Source organism: Elgaria multicarinata, chromosome 5 (genome assembly GCF_023053635.1).
Source record: "Elgaria multicarinata webbii isolate HBS135686 ecotype San Diego chromosome 5, rElgMul1.1.pri, whole genome shotgun sequence".
In the NCBI taxonomy this organism is placed as follows: domain Eukaryota; kingdom Metazoa; phylum Chordata; class Lepidosauria; order Squamata; family Anguidae; genus Elgaria; species Elgaria multicarinata.
This window is the reverse complement of record NC_086175.1, coordinates 75,371,431-75,393,812: the sequence shown is the minus strand read 5'-3', so window position 1 is coordinate 75,393,812 and position 22,382 is coordinate 75,371,431. Positions and strand designations below refer to the sequence as shown.

Genomic DNA, 22,382 nt, shown 5'->3' with positions numbered 1-22,382 from the left:
AAGTCATTGCAGACAAACCAAAGCCTCCAGCCTCAAACAATCTCTCTCTCTCTCCCCACCCCCCCAAAGTCTCCCAATGGTCTAGCTAGGCTGCACACTTGTGGCTTGGGATATTGCTTATTGCAGGTTATTGCTTGGTCATGTCTGGTGACTCTTACATCATCATCATCATTATTATTATTATTATTATAATATCCCGCCTTTTGCCCAATACGTTAAAAATCTCTGCCACCAGCCACCTCCACCTCCTCTCCTCCTGCACAACTTTGATGCACTCTTAAAACACTCTGCGTGGCAAGCCAGCCTCAGGGCCAAGCTACAGGTGCATCTGGGTTGCCTTCAGCCTCTCTCTGCCTTATGCCAGCCTGCCAACATTTCCAGCCTCAAATAATCCCCCACCCACCCCTCTCTCTGCCAAAGTCTCCCAACAGTCCAGCCAGGCTGTGCACTTGTACCCTGTGGCTGGGGGTAGGGCAACAGCTTATAGTTTGTTTGCATCCAATGACTCTTGTTTTTTAAAAACACTCCACCACCAGCCGCCTCTGCCTGCACCAATACTGGACTCTGAGACACTCTTAAAAAGGCTCTGTGTGGTACAGCAGCCTCTCAGGGCTCAGCTACAGCCATCTCTGAGTTGTGGCTTCAGTCTAACTCTGTCTCTAAGAGATATGCCAGCCAGCCAAAGCCACAAATCTATGTATTTTTCTCTGGTATGCATTTCAAATGTTCTGCATTGCATCCCAGCAGTGCAATCAGAGCCTAGCTCACAAGTGTACAAAGTGAAGTGGAAAGGAAGTGGTAGCGAAGCAAAGCAATGATATTCCTGGTTCCAACATTCGCAGCAACAGGGCATCTGCAAAGAAGAGAGCCTCTCTCTTGACTGGCACCTTACTGTTGGTCGTGAGACTTTTTCTCTAAAGATAACCCTTCATCGCCCATGATGTGGAAATTTGAGAAAAAGGCCTCTGGCCCATTCTGTTTTGCCCTGTGGGCTGCTTTGACTGACCTCTCCTTTCCCACATTTTGATTTGTGGATGCCTTGCCTCTGCTGAGCTCCAGGTACCCGACTGCACACCAAATCTGCAACAGGAAAGGTGCCCTGCTTGCCCAGGACTTCTTACCTAAAGACTGGAGATCCCCTTAATGCCAAGGGCTGAAACTGCTCAAAGTGCAACACCCCAAAGAGGAGGTTTGACAACCTGAGTTTGAAGGATATGGCTCCAGTAGTTTTAAAAAACAATAATTTTAAAACTTTGAACTTTTAAAAAAATCTTAAAAAAACAATGTATGAACAGATCTGATTCAAACTTGGCATGGCTAAATCTCTCCTTAAGAGCTATCATGGTGCCAACTTTCAGCCCTTTATCTTTAAAATGTCATTTTTAAAAAATATTTTTAAAACCTCAAACTTTTTTAAAAAATCCTAAAAAATCAATGGATGAACGGATCTGTTTCAAATTTGGTATGGCTAAAGCTCTACCTAAAGCCTATCATGGTGCCAAGTTTCATCTCTTTATCTTTAAAAATGACAATTTTAAAAATAATAATTTTAAAACCTCATTTTTTAAAAAAAAATCCTAAAAAATCAGTGGATGAACGGATGTTTCAAATTTGGTATGACTAAAACCCTACCTAAGAGATACCATCGTGCCAAGTTTCATGGCTTTATTTTTTAAAATGACAGAGTTATAAGCATTTTTGTTAATTCCCATTAGAGCTGCTCTTTGGCTGGGGAAGTTTGGAAAAATCCAGATTTCCCTTCCCCCTCCCGGATTTGTCACCAGAAAACTTTACAAATCCGGGCAAATCCAGTCATATGGTCACCCTAGAGTGTTCCGTGACCTGCTATGTCCACCATGGCAGCCATTTTATGAATGGGCAAGATTCCCGTATGGCAGCTATGTTGTGAGAGCACCCATAGCACTCCACTGAGCCAAAAGGTTAGTCTACACTGACTGGCAGCAGTTTTCTGTAGTTTCAGACAGGAATCTTTCCTGGCTCTACCTAGAGATGGCAGAGATTGAATTTGCATGCAAAGCAGATATTCTACCACTGAGCTATGGACCTTCCCCACTTTGGACTTTGCTCTGTTTGGGCAGGTACCGGCTTGCAAAGCTCAGCATCCTGAAAGAACACTGACTTCCCTTTCTCATTCTAATAAGCTAAAATTGTCTCTGCAGTAATGAACAATGAGTTAATAGATGTCATTTGCAAGTTAAAATAATTCCCTTCACTATAGAACTCTGGATAAATATGGAGAAGCAGACAGCTTATTAGTATAATTTGTTTGCTGTTCACCTAATATTGTCCTCACGATAAGCTGGTCACCTGGAAATCTGCTTTGGTGTATGTAAATATAAAAAGCTCAGTAATGAAAGAAAGAATTAAAATCAAGAGAATTAAACATAAAGGAGTATTTATTGGATACCGTTATGTGTTTGATCACATCACGTGTCCAAGCAGACAGACAATTCAAACTTCGTTGGGTAAATTAGAAAACTTAACATTTAGTTTACTAGCTAAGTAATAAAAATTGTTAGCTTTAAGGGCTTTGCTGACTAAGCACAATTGCACTTGGTGGCTATAGCCAAGAGTGCCTTTGCCCAGGTTAGGTTGGTTTGCCAACTTTATCCATTCCTGACAAGTTTAGACCTTGCTACAGTGACACGTGCCTTAATTACATCTAGATTGGATTATTGCAATGCACTCTAAATGGGGCTACCTTTGGAGCATCTTTGGAAAATGAAGTTGTTCCAGGTTGTAGCAGTGAGAATGCTGATGGGTAATTGCTTATGGCATGATATACACCCGCCTCAGTTACCATTTTTTCCTGGGCACAATTCACAGTGTTTGTGATGCTCTTTTAAAGCCCTAAGTGGCTTAGGTTTAGGATGCCTTATGTACTGCCTCCTCCCATACCAGCCTGCCCATGCTCTAAGATCTAATAGAGAGGTCCTTTCTCCATGACCTAAATATGGTGGAGACTCAGTTAACAAGAGACAGGGCCTTCTCTGTGCCTGAACCTAAATTGTGGAACTCTTTGCCCTGGGAGGCTTTTTGGATGGTAAAAACCTGTATGTTCTACTGGACAGATAATTTTTATCTGATGCTTTGATTTTATTTGTTGCACCTGGCTTCTTCTTGTTTGGAATTTAATTGTATTTCATGCTTGTTTTTAATTGTTGCTAGCTGCCCCATGTGGTGTGTAAGCACCAGAAGGGCTGGATATAATTCTAATAAATAAATAAATAAATAACTCATACTATTTATAAATGAGCACCACTGGTAATGTATCATTTATTTATTTATTTTTAATCTGTCCAATAACAGAAGTTCCCTGGACAGATCGAAAGAACTAAAAGAATAACATACAATGTAAAACAATGACAGCTAAGGGAGCAATTCTGTGTCCCCTAGACAGCATCTGGAGGGGTACGGGGGACAGGAACATAGAGTTTTTTAGTTTTCTGGTTCTGAGTTCCTAGACAGTGTTCAAAGCTCAAAGCCGGGAAACTGCACTAATCTGGCCCCTCTCTCTCCTTCTTGCAGACAGCGCAAAGTGATCCATGGCAACTGTCTCTCTGTGCTCGTAAAACCAAGCGTGATGAGGGCGAAAAGGGGGCATTCCCAGAGGTGGGGAGGGGTGGAGGCCGTGGAGAGCTTCCTATGTGACACCCAGCCTCCCCCCTCCCACTCTGAAGCTGCCCAGGTAGACACTCAAAATTGAGCGTGCAACTGCAGGGTGTCCTCCATGCGACCTGCATGGGATACTCGTAAGTCCCTGATTTTGGAGACTTACGAGTACCAACGGCTCAAACCATAAGATTGGGTCCTAAAAGAATAAAATACAAAACAAAACAGCAAATAGGACAAGAATAAATATTAAGTATATAAAAGGTCAGTCATAAAATCTGAAAAACTAAACTCTAAATGCTATAGATGGACTCTTTCCCAAAACACAGGAGAGAATATCTAGAACCATATAGAGGTGCAGCATTAGTGGATTAGAATTCTATCCATATAACTTAGCTCTTCTTTGTATGTTTTCATAAGTGGAGAAGGAAATTAGAAATAAGTATAGTCTGCATACTGCAGATATGCAGGCTGATATAGTACATGTTTTCTCCTGTATTGCTTGAGTGTGAAGTAAGAAAATACTTTGGGGGCGGGAACAAAAGCACACTGGCTAAAAACATGTTAAAGTATAATAACAATGGCATGTCTTTGTTTCTTATCAGGTGGCAGTAAAAGTTATTGATAAGAAAAGAGCCAAAAAGGACACCTATGTCACCAAGAATCTGAGGCGGGAGGGCCAGATCCAGCAAATGATCCGACACCCTAACATCGCTCAGCTGCTGGATATCTTGGAGACTGAAAACAGTTACTACCTTGTCATGGAGCTCTGCCCAGGAGGCAACCTAATGCACAAAATCTATGAGAAAAAGAGACTGGAGGAGCAGGAAGCACGCAAATATATTCGGCAGCTTATTCTAGCAGTTGAGCATCTACATCGTGCAGGGGTGGTTCACAGGTAAAATCATACTTTGGTCCTTCCTCACTATTTCATCTCTTATGCAAATCTGCTAAAAAGCTAATTCAGTTAACGGTAGGAATTTCTTTCTCACTAGCTAGATTGTATGAAAGTGTATGAAAAGTCTTAGACCTGACTCTGTCTCTCTGAGGACTGCTTTTTTGCCATAAGTACACCATTGTGTTCAGTGCCAAACACCATAAAGTATGAAGGAGAGATGCAGGTCTCTAAATATTCATGGTTATGCACCAGAGAGCCATGGACCAATTGCATCTCCTCAGTGTGGGCCCAGTGCCCACCATATGTCTTCAAGTGTTTCAAGGTGCACACATCTTTACTCCCATCTTAATGGTGTTTAGTACTGCAGGCTGCCATATATAGTGTAAATTGCCATTTTAGTGATGGCCATATATAGTGTAAATTGATCCTGTATCTAGTATAAATACATGTGCAATAAAGAATCTAGTTAATTACTTCTGTCCCCATCTTGTCCTTTCTTCAGACCTTAGGTGAGTATAGTTTCTGCAGGAATGCCAATGAAGAGATGTGTTGATGGAATAGTTTATATGCCAGTTGCACCCCTTTCTAGAAACTCAGGCCTTTGCTAGACCTACCTGGGAATCTGTGCGGGAGGAGGGGCGAGCCCGCGGTACAAGTAGTGCAGGCCGTCGCTCCAATCCAGTCGTTAGAAGCGACAGGCTGCAGGAAAGCCCTGTTGTGTCCGCCATTATTATTTTTGTTTAAAGGGGCTGCTGCGCTGGAACACTCGAACGGCAATGGTAAGTATTTTTTTTAAAAAAAAAATATGTTTCCGCTTCCCCCCCCCGATCTCCCCCCCTCTGGCCGCAATCTCTCCCCCTGCCCCAATGGGCACAGCGAGTAATTGCGGTAGCCGGGTAAAGCGTTAAAACAGTCTACACACTGTTCCGTGTAGCTCAGCCCGAGGCCGCAGGAAATACCGGGCTACAACTGGAACCCGTTACCCCAGGCAAGGGAGGGTTGGCCCCTGCCTGAGCCCAGTATCCCCCGGGCTAACCCATGGTCTAGCAAAGGCCTCAGTCTGCAGAGCTATAATCACTTACCTGGGGTAAACCCCATTGATTTCGATGGGACTTCTGTGTAGACATTTTATAGGATCATAATATTAGCCACTGTTTTATACCGTTTTGTAAACTTCTCAACTTGACTACTGTCTACTATGTGCGCTGCTGTTGCAAACAATTAAGAAACATAATCCAGTCACTATCACCCATCAATTTATGTTGTTGCTATAGTTTTAAATTATAATGGGCCGTAAAAAGAGTGCTAAATCCATGTTTTAGAAAAGCACAGTTCATTATTGCCTTAAATACAGTTGGCAAGGAAGTTATTTTTAAACCCTAAAAATAAAAGCACTCGCGCCTCATCTGTGATCTGTAGGTGTTCATATTCTTGCTTCATGATAAACAAAGCATGATAGTTAGAGATCTACTGTGGGCTAGAATTTCTAGCTTCTGTACTTTCTACAGCATATTCCTATTATCCCTGAGCTTATTCAACAGTGAATAGAAGTTGTTGTTTGGAATGCATTCCTATAACACAACAACAAAATCAAACTTGTCAGGGCTGTTAATCACAAAGTGTTTACCCCGTGTTAAAGTGGGCAAAATATTAGAGAGGGGAAGGGGTGATGAAATTCAGTTTCCTAATCAACAGGACTTATGTTAATGAAAACTGACCATAGCAGCGAATGGTAAATACTGAAGAGACATAAGCCTTCCTGATTTTGAATTCAGCCTGATAAGAAAGTATTTCTGTTTTATGAAAGTATAAGATATTGTAAGCTCAAACAGAAGGAATTCTCCAAGCCAGTGGTTTCTAACTCTTCTACTAAGGACACTTTTTTTTCTTTTGTCCTTTCTGTCAGGGCCTAACTACACATTACATTAACAGTATGGCTTGCAACCACATGAAAGTATTTTAAAAATCTAATCCTTGGTATGTGCGTGTGTGTGTGTGTGGCAATTGCCATCTGGACTGCAGTGTGCAGGGAGGAGGGTGTTTTAACCTTTCCCTCCCCATCCTGAGAGAAATCAGCCCCTTACGGTATATTTATGGATAGGAAAAAAAAACCTCCCATTGGTGCCAATTACCTGAGTCTCCTTAGCCTTGTGAGCTGGTTCTGTATGCCACAACTGAAGGCTGGTTGGTTGTTAAAGCTGCAGAAAGCTCAAATCTAAATTAGATAGCAATTGTTGTCTCTTTCTATGACAAAAGAAAACAATCCAAACTGGCAATATATGATGAAGCGTTCTCTTTTTAGAAGGTATTTACACAGACCTTCATGCTGTCAAAAACAGGATGAATATTAAGCCTCCTAAGGGAGTAAAGGCAACAAAGACAATGAAGCAAAAGCCTTGGTGCTTGCAATAGCATCCCACAGGAAATTCTCAACAACCCTTTTAAAGTACTTTTAACCAAATTCAATCCTATTCAGTGCAATTACTGTCAGAATGTCAAAGTAAGGAATTTAATAATGTACCAGTAGCAAAGACAACTTCCTGTATATCTGGGTGGTTCTCCCCCCCCCCCCCGCTGTTCCTTTCATTGTGGAACTAGATGCATATCACCTTCTTGAACTTTATTATTAAGATTACTAGCAATGTTTTAGGAGATGGGAGAATATGCCATGAAATCCCTGAGTGGCATTGGACAAGCCACTATCTCTCGCCCTGATTCCCTCTCTGTATAGTGGGGTTAAGAACTACCTATCTCATACATCACCCCTATACCCTGGGTGTTGCCTATCACCTTTTCCTGCCTGGTCACAACCCATGTTTTCTTCATTAAGATGTCTGGTAGCAGCATGGAACATAACTACAGAAATGTATGTGTGGTATACACCTTACTAATTTCTTACAAATATCAATAGAAGAATGAAGTAACACCTTTTAGACCAGGGTTGGGCGACTTTTGGCACTCCAGACATTGTTCGACTGCAACTCCCATCAGCCCTAGCCAGCATAGCTAGTCATAAGGGATCATGGGAGTTGCAATCCAACAAAATCTGGATGGCTACAAATTGCCTACTCCATGTTTTGCAGGATGGATCAGCACCAGGATATGCTATAGTTAAGCTGTCTGGGAGCAATAAGTTGAAGGAGACTTTCCAAAAACATGAAAAGATGGCTTTCATAACATATTAACTGCAAGTCTACTCACACTGAAAACACTTTAACGTTCCTTCAAAATATAATTAAATTATCCTTTTGCTAGGGCAAGAGAAATGGTTCATGGACCCCTCCTCATGGAAATAATAAATATGTGGTATTTAATTACCATTCACCTTCACCCTTCATGGTGAAATCCTCAAGGGAAAATGCAATTTCTTCCTCCCCCACTCCCAACTACTGCAGTAGCATTGTATGGGGGCAATTGTACCTATTCACCTGTATGGAACAAAGATAAGAGGATGCTGTTTGGGAAGACACTTGAGGGGGCAGCATTAACACAATCTTTTGGTGTTGTTGCACCCTCTCCACAAATGTTTTCCAAAATAGCATCTCTTTTTCTCTGTTCAAGATGTTCCTAGGATCTGGGGTTGTCTCCTCCATGGTTTTCCTAACGGCAACCTTTTCCCTTCATTCCTGCTTCTTATGTGGAATGGCAGAGTAGAACTGCAGTTGGGAAAACTTTTGGAGAGGAAATACAGGGCCAAACTAGATATGTGACATTGATCCAGTTTGCAAGATTAAACAACCCGTGGTTTGTTAAGCATAGTTTGCTTTCCAGCACACAGTGATTAGTGAGCATGCTGTCTCCTGCCTGCTTACCCGCTTCTGCTTTGTTAAACAACCTAGGAATATCCTGTCTGAACCTGGAACTCTGAGTTGTTGAGGGAGAAACTACAGTGTTTAACCCATAGTTTGTTCTTAGATTAAAACTCTGGTTGTTTCTCCCTCAACAACCCAAGTGTTCCGGGTTTGGATGTCACAGAGCAAAGCAGATGCAGGCAAGTGGGTGGGAGACAACATGCTCTCTCCTGACCATTCACAAACAACCCATGGTTAATAACCCATGGCTTTTTTTTAATAGTGTGAACCAGGACATTAAATGTGTCTTTTCATTTAATGCCCAAGTTTTTAACAATGAAAATGCTTCCCTCCCCTCCCCTCCACTGACAAGAGTTCCCTGGAGATGTACCTCCTCTTCACCATCGCAACCTGCTTGTTCATTTGCCTCTCGTTCTGACCCAGACAACAGTGCTCCAGCATTAACAGATCCTCAGGTGGGCTGTCGTAAGGAAGATGGATATCATGACTGTAAAGCGTTTGAACATTACAGGGGCTATGAAATTGATAACAAAACAATAACCAAAAACATTGGAATGGTTCTGGTAGCAGCCCCTAGCTCAGTTATTTGGGTTACCTAGATTTAGTTCCTTGGTATTCATTGCTTGACCTCTTGAAGCATTCATCCTACTAATTTTAAGTACATGTAGTCTGACTGCTGGTGCAATATTTATGTCAGAAATCTGCCATGCTGAGAATTACTTCCCTTTGAAATACAAAAATGTCTTTTCTTCCATAGGAATCCACTTTAACTTCACATGGTTACAAATATCCCAAACTTTGCTTTGAAGTCAATGAGCCATGCTGCCCTCTCTTTCACTTACATTATGGCCTCATATGGATTTCAGCCTCATTACAACTGCATGTTGTTTTCAAGCCAAAGATTAGACCCACTAAACATTATTTGGATTTATAATTGAGCTATGTTTAAAATATTTATTTTTATTTATTTATTTATTTATTTATTTATTTATTACATTTTTATACCGCCCAATAGCCGACGCTCTCTGGGAGGTTCACAAAAATTAAAACCACAAAAATCATCCAACAGGTTAAAAACACAATTACGAATATCCATAAGCATTGAAACTGTTTTGTATGGATAAATAATGGGGTTAATTAGATAAACTTTTTTGTGTGTGTGCATGTGTTTAGTGGGGACTGGCTTATTAGAACATTTCAAAACCAATACTACTGTGCAGAATGGTGGTATTTAACTCCAATAAAATTAAACTTAATAAATAAAGAGAACTCGATACTTTGTTGGAGAGGATGTCAGGAGAAAGGAACGTATATACATATGTGGTGGAATTGTGAACATGTACAAAAATTATGGAAAATGGTGTATAGAGAAATAAATGAAATAACTGGAATGGATTTAGAAGAAACACCAAGTGTAACATTACTATCAATGTATGGAAATCTTAAATGTAATCAGATGGAAAAAGAATTAATAACAAACCTGTTAACAGCTGCAAGGTTAATGATATCCAGAAATTGGAAGGTTCAAGGAGATTATGATATAGAAGATTGGTATAAAGAAATATGGGATATTGCTATAAATGATAAATTAACATGAAATATCAGATTTAGAAGGGGAATAATAAAAAAAACAATGATTTTGAAGAGATATAGAAATTGTTCCTAGAACATGTATTGTTAAAAGGGAGAGGAACACCGCCAGAAGATTCAATGCAATTTTGGAAACTAGAATAAGATCCCGAGGGTGGGGGGCACGTATTAATGTGAATTAGTTAAGAAGTAGAATGTATAGCTAAGAAATAAGAGGAATGTTATGTTTGTATATGATTTATTATGTGTTGTTGTTAAATAATAAATTATATTAAAAAAAAAAAAGGATAAGCCAGTTTTTTTAAAAAAAAACCACTGTGCAGAATGAACACCACTGCTGCAGACAGTGTACAGCCATAGTGCTCTTACATCAGTGGAAGCAGGTGTCTCTGATGTCAGTGGGGCGGTGAATATGCTTTGGGTTTCAGTCAGAACTCTAAAGGTGTTTTGACTGATTCTGACTGAAACTCGGAGCCTCCATTGTCTTACACAGTTCCCTTGAATCTCATTGGGGCTTGTGCAGGAAAATTTCTCCAGGTCTTCTATTGGAAAACCACTTGGGTTGCAAGAACTCCAGAATAATAGATTAGCACTCTGTTTCCTGACCTATTTATTTTTTATGAGAACATTACCAAGGGTATTGCTTATTTGAGCCATATTTTATATAAGAAAACGAAGGTCATACCAACAATCGGGTACAAGTAGGAAATGACAGTGGTTAATGAAACTTCAAAAAATCAAAATATTTGAATTCTCATTAAACATGTTTTGTGTATTTCAGAGATTTGAAGATAGAAAATCTCTTGCTTGATGAAGACAACAATATCAAGCTTATTGGTATGAAACTCTTGTAGCAATTGTAATGACTGATATTTCTGTGAATGATATAAAGTGTCACTATACAATGGTGCTTTGGTAAAAGTGGTGGAGATTCTATGATCTTCTAAGTGGATGGAAAATAGTCCAATGAACAATGATAAGTAACACCAAGACTGAATGTGTTACTTAGAGGTAAGAGAACTTGATTTCAGTAAGCCATGTTTCCTCGTAAAATTGGAGTAATAAAAGCCATTTTTCACAAGTAATACCAGTGATTTTTTTAAAAAAAAATACTTGAGAGATTAATGCAGTATGTAATATGGGAAATAGTCATTTTTAATTTGAATGATAGTCTGCAGAAACATGACTTTAATTTGAAAAAGCTCCCGTTTTTCTGTATGTGGGAACCAGTCTTAAAAATGTGCATTCTCAGTCACCACTTTTGCATAAAAAATGCAGCCCCTCAGCTTTCCTCCTGGAAGCATGGTGCTTTCAGGAATGGAAAAATGCTGATATTTGAACATGCATAAGTCAAGCCAGTGTGACATCATAGAATCATAGAATAGCAGAGTTGGAAGGGGCCTACAAGGCCATCGAGTCCAACCCCCTGCTCAATGCAGGAATTCACCCTAAAGCATCCCTGACAGATGCTTGTCCAGCTGCCTCTTGAATGCCTCTAGTGTGGGAGAGCCCACAACCTCCCTAGGTAGCTGATTCCACCGTCGCACTGCTCTAACAGTCAGGAAGTTTTTCCTGATGTCCAGCCGGAATCTGGCTTCCTTTAACTTGAGCCCGTTATTCCGTGTCCTGCACTCTGGGAGGATCGAGAAGAGATCCTGGCCCTCCTCTGTGTGACAACCTTTTAAGTATTTGAAGAGTGCTATCATGTCTCCCCTCAATCTTCTCTTCTCCAGGCTAAACATGCCCAGTTCTTTCAGTCTCTCTTCATAGGGCTTTGTTTCTAGACCTCTGATCATCCTGGTTGCCCTCTTCTGAACACGCTCCAGCTTGTCTGCGTCCTTCTTGAATTGTGGAGCCCAGAACTGGACACAATACTCTGGATGAGGCCTAACCAGGGCCGAATAGAGAGGAACCAGTACCTCACGTGATTTGAAAGCTATACTTCTATTAATGCAGCCCAAAATAGCATTTGCCTTTCTTGCAGCCATATCGCACTGTTGGCTCATATTCAGCTTGTGATCTACAACAATTCCAAGATCCTTCTCGTTTGTAGTATTGCTGAGCCAAGTGTCCCCCATCTTGTAACTGTGCATTTGGTTTCTATTCCCTAAATTTTCTGAGTCATCACAAAGACTCAGAAAATAAGTAAATCAGAAAAGTTTATTGTGAAATTATCCAAAGCTATTTAATATATTAATTTATTATCCCGCCTTCCTGCCAAAATAGAATCTAATAATAATAAAATCCTGTTTAAAAACAAAATCATAATTAAAACATAGCATAAAAGCAATCAGTCCTTTAAAGTGAAGAAGAACCAAGCTCTACCATTAGCTTTTTATTGTATGTAGGTTTGAGGACTTACATTTTCAAAAGCTTCTCCCTGCGTTGCAGTCAGATGGGGTTCTTAGTCACACAGCATGAGGCAAAACCCTCTAGCTTTACAGTCAACATACTAATCTGCAAAATTAGAATGACAGGTTTGCCAAGAAGACTTTTTAATAATTTGTCAATGGCCCCTTGATTGTATAGCTGCCAGTCAACGGCATTCAGTACACTATTTGTCCACATTCTGCAGACACCATAGATTAGTCATCTTCTTTCACTATCTGTTTATAACTCCCATTAATGCTACTTGTGGGCATTGAAAGGAAAATGCTCCCCTTACAAGAACATCTGCTTCTGTATTTAATTCTATGCCTACACATTTTTAGAAGTAGTGAGTGTGGATGCTGTCAGATAACTGTTACTTAAAGAGAAAGGCTTCATCACCTCAGGGGTGGTGAAGATTGTTGCCTAAAATTAGTCCAGAAAAAAAAATCACTGAATGAGAAAAATCATTGTAGGAGACAGAGCTTTGCATGAGATGGCTTCTAGATGTTTAAAGGGTGTAAACCGTAAACTACTGAAGGGATTTAGAGCTTCTTCAGATGAGCATTTTATCGCACGCTCACAACTGGCCACTCACGGATCTTCATGGGTCATTTTGCTGACGCAGTGATCCTCCTGCGTGTCTCTCGCTTCGTCTGTTGTTTTTCGCACTACAAAAAGGGCCCCCCGAAAATCCATTTCTTCTTGGCTCTGATGATAATTGGTACCATTTCCTGGTGTGTGCAGGAGAAGCTGTGCTTTGAAAACGCCCACTGAATAGCCACATGTTCGCTACTTCCTTCCTCTTTCTTCCCTGTATGAACAAAGAGGAAGCTGCTTGTCCCTATTGTGGGAGATAAGCAGGAAGCCCAGTGATGATAGGGAAATGCAGTCCCTCACCCCATCTGAAAATGCTATTATTATTATTATTATTATTATTATTATTATTATTATTATTAAAAAAGAAAGAATGAACCTTTAATTCTTTACTTTTTATTTGATATACATAACTTTGCATGTAAAAGATAAGAGTCAAGAGCATACTAAAAATTAGTATATATCATTCATCAGTAATCACCCAACAACTCAATTTAATGGCTTAGTGAGACCAGATGGTTTGTAAAGTTGGACCAACAACACCTGATGGAATATCAATAGCTTCCTTGTTGAGTATTTGATTACTCAACAGTATATAAACTTGACATCTATATACAGACACTGCCAAAATAATATATACACAGGTAAACTAGGATATTGGGGAAAAAAGCTCCAGAATGTTTTGCACTTGCTTTACTTATATAAAGAGAATCATAGAATCATAGAATAGCAGAGTTGGAAGGGGCCTACAAGGCCATCGAGTCCAACCCCCTGCTCAATGCAGGAATCCACCCTAAAGCATCCCTGACAGATGCTTGTCCAGCTGCCTCTTGAATGCCTCTAGTGTGGGAGAGCCCACAACCTCCTTAGGTAACTGATTCCACCGTCGCACTGCTCTAACAGTCAGGAAGTTTTTCCTGATGTCCAGCCGGAATCTGGCTTCCTTTAACTTGAGCCCATTATTCCGTGTCCTGCACTCTGGGAGGATCGAGAAGAGATCCTGGCCCTCCTCTGTGTGACAACCTTTTAAGTATTTGAAGAATGCCATCATGTCTCCCCTCAATCTTCTCTTCTCCAGGCTAAACATGCCCAGTTCTTTCAGTCTCTCTTCATAGGGCTTTGTTTCCAGACCCCTGCTCATCCTGGTTGCCCTCCTCTGAATACGCTCCAGCTTGTCTGCGTCCTTCTTGAATTGTGGAGCCCAGAACTGGACACAATACTCTAGATGAGGCCTAACCAGGGCCGAATAGAGAGGAACCAGTACCTCACGTGATTTGGAAGCTATACTTCTATTAATGCAGCCCAAAATAGCATTTGCCTTTCTTGCAGCCATATCGCACTGTTGGCTCATATTCAGCTTGCGATCTACAACAATTCCAAGATCCTTCTCGTTTGTAGTATTGCTGAGCCAAGTATCCCCCATCTTATAACTGTGCCTTTGGTTTCTATTTCCTAAATGTAGAACTTGGCATTTATCCCTATTAAATTTCATCCTGTTGTTTTCAGCCCAGCACTCCAGCCTATCAAGATCACTTTGAAGTTTGTTTCTGTCTCCCAGGGTATTAGCTATCCCACCCAATTTTGTGTCGTCTGCAAATTTAATCAGCGTTCCCTGCACCTCCTTGTCCAAATCATTAATAAAAATGTTGAAGAGCACTGGGCCCAGGACTGAGCCCTGCGGTACCCCACTCGTTGCCTCTCCCCAGTTTGAGAAGGTTCCATTGATAAGTACTCTTTGAGTCCGATTCTGTAGCCAACTGTGAATCCACCTAATAGTTGTTCCATCTAGCCCACTTTTAGCTAGTTTGTTAATCAGAATGTCATGTGGTACTTTGTCAAAAGCTTTGCTGAAGTCAAGATATATGACATCCACAGCGTTCCCACGGTCCACAAGGGAGGTTACCTTTTTAAAAAATGAGATCAAATTTGTCTGACAGGACTTGTTCTTGACAAATCCATGTTGGCTTCTAGTGATCACCGCATTGATTTCAAGGTGTTTACAGATTGACTTCTTTATAATCTGCTCCAGAATTTTCCCAGGGATGGATGTCAGACTGACTGGTCTGTAGTTCCCAGGTTCCTCCTTTTTGCCCTTTTTGAAGATAGGGACAACGTTAGCCCTCCTCCAGTCGTCCGGCACCTCACTCGTCTTCCATGATTTTGCAAAGATAATAGACAAAGGTTCTGAGAGTTCTTGCACTAGCTCCTTCATTACTCTTGGATGCACTTCATCGGGCCCTGGAGATTTGAACTCATTCAAGGAAATTAGGTGTTCTTTGACCATTTGTTTATCAATCTTAAACTGTAATCCTGCCCCCTCAACTTCTGCTTCACTTTTTCCAGGGGGGTCATAGACCCGCTTTTGGGAGAAGACTGAGGCAAAGTAGGAATTGAGCACTTCAGCCTTTTCTTTGTCATCTGTTATAAATTTGGCATCCTCATTAAGCAGTTGAACCACCATTTCTTTCCACTGTCTTTTACTACTCACATATCTGAAGAAAGCCTTTTTATTGCTTTTAGCATCCCTCGCTAATCTCAGCTCATTCTGAGCTTTAGCCTTCCTGACGCCATTTCGGCACTTCTGCGCCACTTGTCTGTACTCTTCTTTTGTAGCCTGGCCTTCCTTCCACTTCCTGTATGTATCCCTTTTTGTTTTCAGGTCATCTCTAAGCTTTTTGTGGAGCCACATTGGTTTCCTCTGTTGTCTTCTATCTTTTCTCCTTGTTGGAATTGTTTATAACTGTGCCTTTAAAATTTCCTTTTTTAAATACTCCCACCCATCCTGCACTCCTTTTCTCATTAGGCTCATTTGCCACGGGACCTTACTTATCATAGTTCTGAGTTTATTAAAATCAGCTTTGCTAAAATCCAGAGTACATGTATGGCTACACTCAACTTTTGTCTCCTTCATAATCAAGAATTCAAGTATGACGTGGTCACTTTCCCCCAGAGTTCCTGTAACTGCCACTTTATCCACTAAGTCATCCCTATTGGTCAATATCAAGTCAAGGATTGCCAATCCTCTAGTTCCTTCCACAACTTTCTGTAGGAGAAAGTTATCACCCACACATGTCAGGAATTTCTTGGAAGGGCCACTTTTGGCAGTATTGGTCTCCCAACAGATATCAGGGTAATTGAAGTCCCCCATCACACTTCCTTGAAACACTGGCAATTTGTTTCTCAAAAGTTTCATCCACGTCTTCTCCTTGATTGGGTGGTCGGTAGTAGACTCCAATTATCATGTTCTTTTTATTCCTTGCCCCATTTATTTTAATCCAGATGCTCTCGATGGGGCTCCCAGTCTGCTCCGCCTGTATTTCATAGTGAGCAAGGAGGGCAGAATTGTACCGTAAGAATATAATGTCTCAAATAGTTCCACTAACCAGGGATAAAAATGTTTTGGACTACAAATCCCATAATCCCTTCCAATTGGCCATGTTGGCTGCGGCTGATGGGAGTTGTAATACAAAAACATGTGGAGGGTACCAGGTTGCTTACTCCTGACATAGGCACTTGAGCTCATGCTGTAATCTTTCTTGTGTGTTATTTCAATTTCCTATCTTATTTATATTTTGTCCACATCTACATGTGTCATTATACCTTTTAAGAAGCAAGAATCAAATAAAAACAACAACAACAACAACTTTAACTGAAAACAGAACCTTTAAGTGGACAAATCAAATCATGCTGATGGCATCAAAGCACGGATATTTAGAGGTTATTGTTCCTCCAGGGCAGTGTTTAAAGGTCTGTTTATTTTCTTTTTCACAGACTTTGGCTTGAGCAACTGTGCAAGTATCTTGGGCTACTCTGATCCTTTTAGCACACAATGTGGTAGTCCAGCCTACGCAGCACCTGAGCTTCTTGCAAGGAAAAAATATGGTCCCAAAATAGACGTCTGGTCCATGTGAGTTACTGTAATTGAAAAAGCTATGTGTTTGTTGTGGGGTGGGGGTGGGGGTGGTATTGCCCTTTCTTGTTTTCCCTTTATGTAAGCAGTAGCACGAAGTTCTGATTGGCGATGCTAGTAAAGTAGAATATTCCACGTTAGAAAATGGCTTACAAGTGCTGATGATTGTTAGCATAGCCATCAGCTCACCAGGTGCTAAAAGCCTCCTGAACTTAGAATGATGATACAGCCCATTCTCCAAAGTTACTGCACTCTAATGTGTATAGTTGACTTTGGTTGTCAGGATTCCCAAACTGCAGTCTCCAACCATCTGTGAACCAGAGGGCAAAAGTTTCCCAGGGCTCTTTTCAAAGTACTATGATGAAAGCAAAGAAGCATTAGCTGAAGAAATTTGGAGAAATATTTTGCTTTTATTGGAAATGATCTGAGGTTTTCAGTGTCTATGCAATGGAAATCATAAGAATCCAATGTACCGTAAGAAAATGAACATGGATTTTAAGAAAAATTCAGACTGCCCTGTCGGAAAATTTGAATTAATACCATTGATCTCAGCGCAGTTGGAGCAGATATGAGTTTTATTCTTCTGGGTTTAATAGGAGGCTGGGGGAGGGTTTGCAAGCAGCTAGTTTTGAAACCCTTTTTTATATTGCAGCCCATTTTGCAGTATCTGTGCTGTGAGAAAATCCAAAGTCATACTGGTCCTTAATTGGTCGCTCCCACATAGGGTCACCCATCCAGAGCAAGCTAGAGGTGCAGAGCTAAGGAGCTCTAACTGTTATATGAATTCAGACAAAGAGAATGTCACCATTCCTTGCAATTGCCCTCTAACCTTCTCAAGCAATGACTCCCTGCACCAATGAATTAAAGGAAAATTACAGTTTGACTCAGCATGTTCATCTAAAGGGAATGCTGTATTATAGGATCTAGTATCTTATAATACACTTGGGGGTTTGCACCTGCTTGGTGCCTGGAAGCAGCATGTGAGCCAGCCCTATATGTGGTCCCTGCGCATGCAAATTATCCTGTTTCCAAGTAACTGCAACAACATTGTGAACCAGCCCTTCTGGTCTCTTGTGCTTTTTTGTTTCCTTACATTTTGTAGCATTTGAAGCCAGTCTTGGCTTCTGTGTTATATACATGGCTTGTGGTGTTTGCCAGCAAGATGAGATATAATTTTCAGAGAATTATTTTATATCTGTTTTAAGAAAAAGAAACACTCGTAAGTGTTCAAATCAGAATTAATTCTGGCATAATCACATGTGACTCTTCATGCTTTGAATGTTATCCTGTTTTGAGAATCTAAAGTTAAGCAGACTCTCTGAGGACTTATCCAGATGACAATTTGTTGTTGTTGTAATGGAATATCATGGGAAACCAGAAATCTTCCTTCCAAGAAGGTATCACATTTTCCCAGCCTTCAAACTACCAAAAGTCATTGTGGGGAAAATGCAGTTGCCCCCTCCCATCAGCTGGCGTGATAATTTCTAAGTCTTTCTTCGCATAAGTGCTCCATGGCACTGAGAAAGCAAGGTGCTAATTGGTCTCACCCATACTATTTAATTCTTACATACTTCCCAGCAGAGTTGTACAGGCAGTACGGCTGTCACGAGCACAGTTGCCAAGCTGCTACCTGCCCAGTCCTCACCAGATCTGCCACCAGCCACTAGTCCACCTCATCTCCCTGTCCAGAGAAACCATCATAAGCTTGCAGTTCCCGGGTGCCTGCCACCATTGGCACAGAGTGTTTGCAGCATGCAATTACACCACGGGAAAGCAACCCCCATAACACTGTGTGTATGTGAGAGAGTGGATGTGGGGTCAGAGGCTTGCAATTGCGCGCGCACACCCATTTCACCCCATTAGAGCAAATGGAATGCAGCAGATCTCTATTTTTATAAGCTGAATATTCACAGCTGCTGTGCATCAGCAAAGTAAAGGAGAAAAGCTCCCTCCATAAATGCGCGGGGTGAATTAACACCAAATCAGAGAGAAGGGTGGGTGTCGCTGTGTTGGGGGAAGGTATGTTTTGAGGGGATTTTTTAAAATAAATAAATAAATCCAAACAATCAAGGGATGCACAGATCTGATTTAGACTTGGCATGGCTAAAGCCCTACATCAGAACAATCATAGTGCCAAGTTTCATCTATCTTTAAAAATGACAATTTTTTTTAAAAAATAATAATTTTAAAACCTCAAACTTAAAAAAAAATCCTAAAAATCAAGGGATGAATAGATTTGATTCAAACTTGGCAGGGCTAAAGCCCTACGTAAGAGCTATCATGGTGCCAAGTTTCATCTCTTTATCTTTAAAAATGGCAGAGCTGTAAGCATTTTTGTTCATCTCCATAGGCTATAATGAAGCGGCTGAGCTGTCAAACGTTAAAAAAAAATCCTAAACAAGGGATGAACAGATCTGCTTCAGTCTTGGCATGGTAAAGCCCTGCTTAAGATCTATCATAGCACCAAGTTTCATCTATCTTTAAAAATGACGGAAATGTAAGCATTTTTGTTAATTCCCATATAGACTATAATGGAACAGTTATCAAAAACACTGCCCCTACTAGATGAACCAAGGGTAGCTTCATAAGTTCACAAGCTCATTTCACAAGCTCATTTCACAAGTGATATTCATTAAGTAGGAAACCTAACATGTTCTTTGCATGCCTTGCTTCATTTTTAATAGAACTGCTTATGTGTCTTAACTGTTTTCCTCTCCACCCTTCTTTTACAGTGGTGTGAATATGTATGCAATGCTGACTGGGACACTGCCATTTACTGTAGAGCCATTCAGTCTGAGAGCTTTGTACCAGAAAATGGTAGACAAAGAAATGAATCCTTTCCCTACTCAGCTCTCCACAGGTAAATAATGCAATTACTGAAGTACTGCTCAATTTTGAGTCCCTACAGACCTCAGAATTAATGTTTGTTTGTTTGTTTATTTATTTATTTATTTATTTATTACATTTATATACCGCCCCACAGCTGAAGCTCTCTGGGCGGTTCACAAGAGTTAAAACAGTAAACATTAAAAAGTATACAAAATTTAAAAACCATCAGAAAAATAAAAACAGTATAAAAACAACAGTATCCATTTACTATACTAGCTATACTAGAGTGACCAGATTTAAAAGAGGGCAGGGCACCTGCAGCTTTAACTGTTGTGATGAAGAGGTAATTTCACCAGGTTCTCCATATATACAAATGACACCTGCTGAAATTCCCTTTTCAATACAACTGTTAAGATACAGGAGCCCTGTCCTCCTTTTCATACGGTCACCCTATGTGTGCTTGACTGAGCCCTGAGAAAACGTCCTTCCCTTAGTTTTCGCACAATTGTAGAGGTAATAAATCAAATTGCTGCTCTGGATTACTAAATTTCCAATTGCACCTTCTGAAACATTGGTCTCTTATCTTTTTGGCTTGGGAGACTTAAACAGAAGCTCTCTTTTGGAACTTGTTGCGGTTGCTTCTTGTTCAGCAGTATTTCCATGAGGCACTTTTTCTTGGGAAAGATCCATTCACTAGAATTTTATATGAGATTCAGCAACTCAGCTTATATTGGATACAATTAGGTTGCTTGGTATTTTTGTTTTGGAGATTTCCTGGCCGCTGCCATTTATATTCAAGCTTCAGGTGAGCACTTCAGTTACATGCAAAAGCATAATGGATGGGGCAGGATCCAGCGTTGTCTGTGTGCTAGCATTATTGGTGTTGTGCTAGTTTAAACTAAAGCTTCTGTAATGTCAGTAGTGTTTGGTAGCAAACAGGAAATTTGGTGGCATGACAATAGTGGTAAAATGGGGCTATTTTTCTTTAAAACAAGTCACACAGAGAGCCTTGCTATTTGTTTTCAAGCAAAATCATACTCCTATGAGCACAATTTTGGTTGAAAACAAGGTGCATGCTCCCCGGGTGCCTTTTTAAAAAGAAAAATAGCTGCTTTTTTGCCTCCATGCCACCAAATTTCCCATTGCATTATTAAGAGCTACTTACGTTGCACAGGTGTTGGTTTTATGCTAGCCCAACATCAATAGCACTGGCATGCGGATGGAATCCTTCCCTACCTGCTGTATAATACACTGACACTTTGGGCCAGATCCTACTCAAATCAATGGCATAACTCTTCTTGGCTTTAGAGAAGCCAACTTTTTGTATGTTGTAATAACAGTGTGTCGTCAAAGCCCATCCCTTCAATTCCATGTTTAGTTTCGGTCAGAGATTAGGAGAGATTACAGTGAGAATGCATCTGAAATGTACCATAAGATTTGTTTGAGGCATCTTGTTCAGTGTGGCAAGTGTGGATTAACATTTTGGAGCCCTTGTGTTATGAACCTGTTCCTTAATGGGTCATTTATTGTATACTTTGACTGTAGTAGTTTAAAACTAACTTGAATCTGTTTGCTTTGTTTCTTTGTGGGAACTATTGAAACTTTGATAATTCGACTAGCTCATTCTTCAAATGTTTACATGCATGGGTTGTTTCCAGTGGCCCAATGAATTAAATGGAAACTTTCACTTTTGCTTAGGGTTTTGGTTGTGTGGTATGGGTTTTGTGTGTGTGTCTGTGTTACCAATATAATTGGTGTCAGGAGTGGTTTATTAATATTAGAAGATCTACACAAATACACATATAATGTAAAGAATTAAGCACAGTGTGATGACAGGTTTATGAGTTGCAAATATTATTGCAGGAATTCAAATAGTGCTGGCAATGTCCCTTCTGCATTTTCTAAAGATGGGAAATTAATGGTGCAAACATAAAGATGCTAGCCTTTATGCCATGTTGTATAACATTATGCATTAAGACTTGATTTAAAGCAACACATTCAGTGATTGCACATTCAGTGACTCTTCTAACAGTAATTTAATATGATATTTCTTCTTATCTTGTTGGCCTTACTGCACCAGAAATACTTCAGAAATTGCTGTACTAGACAAGTTGTTAGATCAGGGTTGAAAACCTTTTATTTATTTGTTTGATTGATTCTCAGAGGACAATAGCACATTCCTAAATTTAAATTGACTGGTAGGCTGCACCAAAGAATACATGTGCTTATGCACTCATACTCCAAGGAAGAAAGTGCTATTGGGAATGGGAGAGGAGGAGCACAAGCCTTTTTTTTACAGCCTCCCCCCCACCCCCACCAGAAACTTTGTTTTTTCCAAGGAGATGTGCAGAGATCAAAGTAAAAGCAAGGATACATACAACCCACAACAGAGGCTACACTAAGAAATTACAAAGAACTAGACAGAAATCAGAAAGGGAACTAATGTGATACCTAGGGCTGACTTTATATGCCCCCATCTTGCAGTTAATTTGCTTCCTTTATGTGTCAGGTACAGACTGCACCCAAATCCAATCTGGAAGGTACAGTCTCCATTTTTGGGTTTTTGAGGTCAATGACATATACAGAAACTGGGACTTTAAGTGCAGCAAGCAGAATTCATTTTCCTGATGACCATGCATACAAATGGAAGAAGATGGACCAAAGATACATCTAGTCCAGGGGTGGGAAACCACAGGCCCCATTCTAAAAGGTTGAAATGTGTCTCCTAAGACTTAGTTATTGGCAG

The 22,382-nt window shown here is 40.4% G+C and overlaps 1 protein-coding gene across 1 annotated transcript in view; it reads left to right on the top strand.

Annotated features, from left to right (window-relative positions):
• The window catches only part of HUNK (hormonally up-regulated Neu-associated kinase), a 74,881-nt gene that overhangs the window by 23,667 nt on the left and 28,832 nt on the right, over window positions 1-22,382 (top strand). The window contains exons 2-5 of the mRNA XM_063127588.1: window positions 4,239-4,531; window positions 10,715-10,770; window positions 16,669-16,804; window positions 19,540-19,667. Coding sequence (XP_062983658.1) covers window positions 4,239-4,531; window positions 10,715-10,770; window positions 16,669-16,804; window positions 19,540-19,667 — 613 coding nt within the window. The remainder of the gene's footprint in view (window positions 1-4,238; window positions 4,532-10,714; window positions 10,771-16,668; window positions 16,805-19,539; window positions 19,668-22,382) is intronic.